Genomic DNA, 8,280 nt, shown 5'->3' on the forward strand with positions numbered 1-8,280 from the left:
CCTCTTGGCAAAAAGGCCATAGGTACAAAGTGGGTTTACAAGTTGAAACGCAAGCCGGATGGTGAGATTGATCGCCATAAGGCTCGACTTGTTGCAAAGGGTTATGCACAGCAAAAAGGCATTGATTATGAAGAGACTTTTTCTCCCACTTGTCGTATGACTACTGTGCGTTTTCTATGTGCATTGGCAGCTCATTTTGGTTGGGATGTACATCAATCAGACATTGTTACTGCTTTCTTGAATGGTGACATATGATGGTTAAAATAGACAAGTTACAACCATTAGAACATGAGGAACCCTTATCGATCAATAGTCAACAGATCGCATTTGGGAACGTGGTCTTTCATCTGCATAAACAGATGATAGACTAGTCCCAAGGTCGATCCCTCCATATCCGTCAATCGAAGGAGGACGTAGACTGGCTTGAGTGCCACTGAAAGAGCGTGCACTTCCTGCCAAAAGCTCTCATCAAGGATCCGCCTTTGCAAGTATTTTGTAGATTCATCCTGCGATCTTGACATGCCTCACCATTTTGGATCCACCACTGTCTGTAGTAGTGGATCTCTAAGTTTGTAGAGCCTCTGTAAAACCAAGTAAATGTAGGCAAACCTGGTTTTTGAAGGTCGAACCATATCCAAAGTGCTATGGCTGCGGAAGATAGCAAGAGCCTGATGTTTCTTGCGAAAGAATGTGGTGACCTTGACTACATCTGCAACTATGGGCTGCACCCATGAAAGTTTGCCAATATCCTCCATGAGCAAATCCAAACAATGTGCAGCACATGGAGTCCACACTATGCCAGGAAAATGTTGCTCCACCATAAATCCCATTGCCTTGCAATTAGCTGCATTATCTGTCACCACCTGCACAACATTCTCCTTGCCAACCTCCTCTATGGCTGTTTTGATGTGACCAAAAATAAACTCAGCCGTGATCTTTTCCCCTAGTTTTCCTGCATCCACAGCATGCAAGAAATAGGTGCCCAAAGCAGAAGACACAAGAATATTGATTATGTGTCGTCTGCGTATGTCTGCCCAACCATCTGAGATAATGGTGCATCCAAACTCCTTCCATCCACCTTTCACAGGCGTAAGCGCCTTGTCAATTAAGGCCTTTTGTTCATCTAACATAGTGGTGCGCATCTTTGTGTAATCAACACCTGTCCATGTCTCAATAGGCCCCACCTGTGCAATGGCTTTTACCATTCTTTTCCACTGATCTGCGCGCAAAACATTGAAAGATATGTTGCACTCAATAAGAGTGCGACATATCTCCATCTCTGCCACCCTCTGACGCTCTTTCACCCAAGCCTGAGAAGAGATGCGACTAGGCAAAGTGGTCTGCGTTGATGTTTCAGATGTACCTTTTTCACGTGGCAAGGAATCCTCACCTTCACCACCAACACGTGCTCTCTTCCTGGAAGTAGGGGGTTGCATGGAGGCCGAACCTCCTCCAACCTCTGTCTCCGCACCTAAAGACTCCAGCTCTCCAACAAAAGCATCATGTAAAGCATCCTGTGTGCTGGGAGCACCTCTCAAAGCAGGAGCACCAACAGGAAAATACTCTTGAATAAGCTGCTCCCTCAAAGGTGGTGGTATTTTCTCACATGCACCAATCTGATCAGTGCACCCGATGCCTGTCAAGTGCTTTTTGACTCGCGTAATAGTGCTGGTGTATTGGTCCCCACAATACTTGCATTGCCATAAGCGTGTACCAGAACCTTGCTGAGAAGTGGTCGTGATGATCCTCAAAACATTGGTGTGGAGCGACCAGTTGGGGTTGGTTTTACGCGGCATAATGAATCCTGCACATTGCAAATGCAAAAGAGTGCACGCACATGAGAAGTACGGAGTGCGAGAGAAGAGTACGGAGTGCATGGTGGCAGAAGCAGTACCTTTTCACGCGCGTAGCTCGGCTCTGCAAGACTCTGTGCACTGCTCTGCAGACTTCTCTGTAACAGAACAGAGACTCTTTTGCTACAGTGGTCGATTAAAAAAGCATGCTGCCTAAGGCTTCCCCCCTTCACACTAATAAGCCTAACTGGAAGCGCTCCCTAGCAGAATTTGTCCGAGCAAAAAACGCCCAAATTTTTTTTTATGCAGTATTGTACCGTACGGTACGTACTGTACCGTACGGAAAGGTACCGTACGTACATACGGATTCTACTCTGCTTTGGACCTACGCTCGAGAGCCAAGATCGCTTCTTCCTGAAAGGGTGCTTTGGATTTAGGCTCGAGAGCCAAGATCGATCCTTCGTGATTGATCGAATCTGCAACGAGGTTAGCTTCGCTAGAAAAAGCATCAACTAACTCATCATCCTTGTGAACAATCACGTCATCTTCATGCAAATCATCATGCTTGTCAGTGTCATCCAAATCATCATGCTTATCATTGTCATTCAAATCATGATGTGTATCATTATCATTCAATTCATCATGCTTATCATCATGCAAATCCTGTGTGTCATGCTTTGGAGAAGAAGAGACTGAGAGAGTCTCCTTTTCTCGAATCTCTTCAATCTTCACCTGCACATTAGAGATGAGAGAGGAAGAATGAACAACGTTGTTGCGATCTAATTCTGTTTTTCTTTCTGCGTACTTGTCATCAAATTCTTTGGCCTCCAAGCGTAATTGCTTGCGCTCACGCTCCATGGCTGCCATTCTTGCTTCGTGCCACGTTGTCATCATGTCCATCATCCTCTTGCACAAAGCCTCCATAGGATCTGGTGCAATCCTTGGCGTAGATGGAGAAGAGGGAGGGTCAGAAAAACCTCCTGGTGGGGAAAATTCTTCTTCGCCTCTCTCATGCTCATCACCTCCAAGCGAAGTATCCATTCCACTTCAAGTGATGACCATCCACTGAAGTCTTGGGTTCTTGTGGATTCTTGTGGTCTTGGGTTCTTAAGTTCACGAGGAACTTGGGTTCTTGTGGGTCTTGAGTTCTTGGGTTCTTGAGGGCCTTGAGGTTCTTGAGGTTCTTGAGGTTTTCTTTCGCTTGCAATCTGTGTTTGAGAAGGATCTTCTCTTCACCCAAGTTCTGCTCTTTTCCGCACACGCACCCCTTGGCGGCCTTGCGCTCACACCAAGATTGCTTTTTCCCACCTCACGTCGATTGGCCGGCCGCTAAGTGCACGGTCCGCTCTCAATGAGTGAAAAGAGACACAAGGGTAGGCTGGACAAGCCCTTCTTTCGTGGGATTCTTGTCACTCTTCAAAAACACGATTAGGAATCAACACGCCCAAGCGAACTTGGGTTCGTGCGACCACAAGAAGCAAAAAAAATGCTTGTGATTCTTTCCTTGAGTGATACAAAACACTGCCAAAGCTCTGATACCAATGTTAGGTGCAGCAGAATGAATGTTTGCCCTTTGCTCAAGATGAGTGCTCCGAACTGTGCTCAAGGTTCCTTTTCGTTCTTATGGAAGGTAGAGCCTTCCGTTCTTAATGAGAGATGCTATGATCACAAACAAAGTGAATGGACACTATGCGTGCAAGTGTATGAGACTGAGAGATAGAGAGAGAAGAGAGATACGACACCAGAGACTGTTGTAAAACCCTCCTCCAAAGGCCCCACTCTCGTCGGCGAGAGTGGTCTACTTATGATTGCACAAACTGGTACAATGCGGATGCATGTGAATGATGCAACTCGAAGCTATGTCGGTGATGACGACAGGGACGAGAGACCGACACTAGGGCTAAAATCTGCAATCTTTTATTTGCTGTCCAAAAACGCTATGGGCTGAAATCTGTGGTTAGTCCAAAAACGCTGATTTTGGGAGTTGTTTTTGTAGGTCTTTGTCGCTGAAAATCTGCAGGTATTAGGGCTGAAACTGATGGTCTTTCCGGGCTGAATCTGCTACTCCTTAGGGCTGAATCTGCAGGTGCTTCAATGCTGAGAACGCCATGCTGAAAACTGTCAAAAACGCTAGGTGCTGGGTCTCCAAAAACGCTAGGTGCTGAAGCTTCTGACGGTGAAGATCTGGGATCAAAACGCTAGGCTTGTGGTCTTGCTGTCGCCGGAATCTGCAAAGCAAATCGTTGGCTGATCTTGATGGGAAAAACGCTAGGTCCTGCAATCTGCAAAACGCTAGGCCTTCTGATGGATTCTACTGAGAAGTTGCCTGTTGAGCAAGGTGCTCCTAGTACCTACCGCCTCTTCTGCCATTTAGTGCTAGTCTAGGTTTGCTTATATACAAACTTACTCAATTTGCCCCACCTATGTCACTTAAAAATAATAAGTGAAAAATGTCAAAAATAGGGAAAATACACTAAATGCACTAGAAAATTCCTTTGAAGGATTCTGATGGATTCTGATGGGAATGCTTATGATCCAGATCACTTCTAATCTAGGCTGACTCGACTAACGGAACCCTGTTATGTTGTAACTTGTCCACGGACACACAGGGTCGGATCTGTCACGTGACATGGAAGCCCAATTGTGGAACATAGAGTACCTTGGAGGAATGCCTCCCCTCTCTTCCGTATAGGATCAGCTCCATAGTGTCAAAGTTGATGATGCAGAAGCGCCCAAACCAAGGAGAGAATGCACGAGAGAGAGAGAGAGAGGGAGAGACTACTCAACCAATCAACCTGGGCAATCCTAGGCAAATTGCCCTACTTAAGATTTGACAAACAAGTAAAATAAATACCTAAAGCCAAAATAAATATTGGGATCACACTGGGCTATTCACTTGAGATGCCACAACTTTAACACCCTCTCTGCAGCTCATAGTGGACATAAATGGTTAGACCAAGTCGATGAAGAAGCTACAATGGACACCCCCACTTATCATACTCAATAAACCTCGGGTTTACTAGTATCAAACGTGTCACCTAAGAAGAATGCCATCTTGAGAAGTAGTTGCCTTTTTAGAAAGTTGAACATTAGAACACACTGTCCAAGAATCCCCATTCCTGAACTGTGAACACATCACGTCGAAAGACTCCCTCATAATGAACTTTGAAACACATCCAATCCATAATCCGGCCAACGACAATAAATTGGTGCACTCATCCATAGTGTTTAAGATACGTCTGATTGGTTCCTTGCCAAATGCATGTGCCTCCGACCCACGGCTTCACACACCAATACCTTGAACTCCAACACATGGGTCCAAATCATTTGTAGGGAGCATTGTTTGCCCCTCTCTGCCACTCACAAGCCTCTCCCTGGCTGAAGCCAATGGCGGCAATGGTTATGCTTGCCTTTGCCTTTGTCCTTTGTAGAGCTTTTGTCTTTGCCTTTGGATCTGCAATCTCTAGACAAATGACCACGCTTCCCACAATTGTAACAACTGCGATTGGTCTTCTTTTAGGAATCCGAAGCAACAAGTGCTTCACCACCTTTGTGAAAAGCTCGAATTTTGCCTTGACTGAGTAACACAGCTTCCTCCTCAATGAGAAAAGAGCTAAGATCATCAACTTCTAGCTTTTCCTTCGTGATTTGTAGTTGAAGTGTCCTAGAGATTGTTTCGTACTCCTTGGGCAATTTTGTGAGTACCAAAGCAAATAATTGAGTGCTAGTCAATGCACTTTTCATAGCGGATAGTTGATCATGAATAACCTTAACCTTCATACGAAAAGACTGCATGGCACTTCTGTTTGAAACTTGATGAAAAACAATTGTTCAAGAAGGGTGACCGCTCGCATCGTAGAATCTCGATCAAACATTCCGACGAGCTTGAACCACATATCATTGGTAGTCTTCAAAGTTTGTATGGCTGGAGAAATTTCCTTTGTAAGAGATTCCGCAATGGCCGACATTGCCTTTGCATTGCTCACATCCCAATCAACACATGATTTTTTAAGCTCGTCATCCTGAAGGGGGGTGTTGTTGGGATCCCTCGTAGGATAGCCATCCACAATGTCCCATAAGCCTTTCCGCGTGAACCAGAGTCGCATGATCAAATTCCAATGGGCATAATTATCGTCGTTCAGTTTGTCAGTCACTCGAGCAAGGGGGGTCCATGTTGCAAGTGCAAGATCTGGAAACGAAAAGTTGCTCCCTTCTCGTACTCCAAAAGGGCCGCACAATCCCCAACCCATCGACCAAAATCTGCAAAAAAAAGGGAGCTCCGGAGTCCTATGCTTCCAAGTCACCAAGACTTTTGAGGAGGGGGGAGGTGTTTCCACTTCAATGCCCTTTGGGCGCCCACAAGCCTCTGCAAGCACTGCAAGCAGCGTTTTAAAACGCTATGGCAAGGGGAGGTGAGTCGCCGGAAAGAGGGGGAAAGCGTCGCCGCCATCAAGGGGAGAGGGGGGTGCCGTGGATAGGGCAACATTTCAGAACGCTTGCGAAGTCACCAAGCTTGTTGCAAGCGATACCGTCGACATCGCTGTAGAGGACAGCATTTCAAAACGCAAGCGGCAACGCGAGCACAACGGGCACAAGAGGTGTGCAACGGGGAGAAAGTGCCAATAGCTCCGATAGGGCAGCATTTCAAAACGCACGGTGCAGAGAAGGGAGGAGATGTCGCCGTCGGCAAGGGAGGAAAAATGGGCCGGGGGGGGGAGGGGTTCTCTTCATAGCACTTGCTTCACTTCACCAAGACTCTGATAACGTGTCCAGTTGGCGATACGGAAGCACCCGAACCAAGGACATAATGCAAGAGAGAGAGAGAGAGAGAGAGTATTGTACCGATCAATCTGGGCAATGAATTAGATGATTTACAATGGGGGCTTTAGGTTTCTTATATCGTCACTTAGGCAAATTGCCCTACCCTAGATTTGACAAATTAGTAAAATAAATACCTAAAGACAAAACAAATATTGGGATCACATTGGGTAATTCACTTGAGATGCCATAACTTTAACACATACTGCCTCACTATGAATAGGAATCACCGACTAGTCGCCAATAAAGACGGAGCCACATTATCGCCACACATTGGGGAAGAGATCCTTCAAAATTGTCATGTGGCATGAAGCACCACTATCAAAGATCCAATCTTGAAAGTCTCTAACTCCAAGAACCGTCTAAGACTCTGATGTCAAGCATAATGTGTCCCCCCATCCCCCTCTCTAGTTAGGCTTTAACATTTTTTGGTATGTCCTTTGGAACCCTCCAAGCATGTACTTATCTAGTGGTATCCGTTTGACGTCACCACTCTATCGATTATGTACTGGCAAATTTTGCTAATATGCATCATGTTTTTTGGTGCAATCCTATGCTCAGTGTGTTGTTTTCTCTATGTAGCATAAATATCATTCCAAAATTCCAGTGGAAAACCCTTTTCCTTTTCGCCATTCCTTACATTGACTACACTCTCTAGCTTTTGCCATCCCATTTGTGAAAAAATCTACTACATTGCCCACAATCGAACTTTACTTCAACATGGTCTGTCACTTGGAGCCCTCAAATGTACTTATCTAGTGGTATCCATCACCACTCTATCGATTATGTACTCGTAAATTTTGCTAATATGAGTCATGTTTTTTGGTGCAATTCTATGCTCAGCGTGTTGTTTTCTCTATGCAGCATAAATATCATTCCAAAATTCCAAAGGAAAACCCCTTTCCTTTTCGCCATTCTTACATTGACTCCGCTCTCCAGCTTTTGTCATCCCATTTGCGAAAAATATTACTACATTGCCCACAATCGAACTTTACTTCAACAAGAAGATCTCCAGTCAAAACCCACTCCATGTACAGTGACACCTTAATGTGTTTTTGACCGAGCATAAAACACCCAAAGTTATATGGAAAAAAAGGGGCACAAACCCAGCAAACAAAGATGTACGCCTTAGCAAACATTCTTCAGACTAGAGAGATCTAGCACGTGAACGTGACTCCTCGAAGCTGTGTGTGTGTGTGTGTGTGTGTGTGTGTGTGTGTGTGTGTGTGTGTGTGTGGAGAACCTGAAGAAGAGCCATTCTAGCAGAGCGTAACGTTCGAGGCCAGCGTAGAGAAGAGATTGGGCAGGCGCATTAGCTCTGGGGTAGCTCAAGGCCACCAGCTTCTGCTGGATTTCCTCCATCTGTTTAGTCGCCATCTTCTCTCGCGATCTCCGGTTTCACTCATGTTTGAATTGCGACTTATAAATCTGATCAAATTTTAGACACTGCTGTAAGTGGTGTTAACGAGGAAATCCATTTTTATTGTCGTGCAATTCCTTTTCTAGCATGTGTAACAACGCACTTAGTCTGATGGAGCAATTTAGGTGCCACAAGCAACACATGCCCTTATGTACCCAAAGGTTATACAAGGACAAAATTAAACTTTTTGAGCAAAGAAAAAATTTGTAATTTAAAACTCCATAAATAAAAACAAATATGGTTACTTCG

At 45.1% G+C, this 8,280-nt stretch overlaps 1 protein-coding gene and 1 pseudogene across 1 annotated transcript in view; both read right to left on the reverse strand.

Annotated features, from left to right (window-relative positions):
- Positions 1 to 8,058, reverse strand: part of AUG7 (nuclear matrix protein) — a 55,024-nt gene extending 46,966 nt beyond the window's left edge. The window contains exon 1 of the mRNA XM_086492807.1: positions 7,855 to 8,058. Coding sequence (XP_086348933.1) covers positions 7,855 to 7,988 — 134 coding nt within the window. The 5' untranslated portion in view covers positions 7,989 to 8,058. The remainder of the gene's footprint in view (positions 1 to 7,854) is intronic.
- Positions 300 to 1,909, reverse strand: LOC147433122 (uncharacterized; annotated as a pseudogene).
- Positions 8,059 to 8,280: the final 222 nt, after the last annotated feature.

This window comes from Adiantum capillus-veneris, chromosome 20, assembly GCF_014529385.1.
Source record: "Adiantum capillus-veneris isolate H3 chromosome 20, ASM1452938v2, whole genome shotgun sequence".
NCBI lineage: Eukaryota > Viridiplantae > Streptophyta > Polypodiopsida > Polypodiales > Pteridaceae > Adiantum > Adiantum capillus-veneris.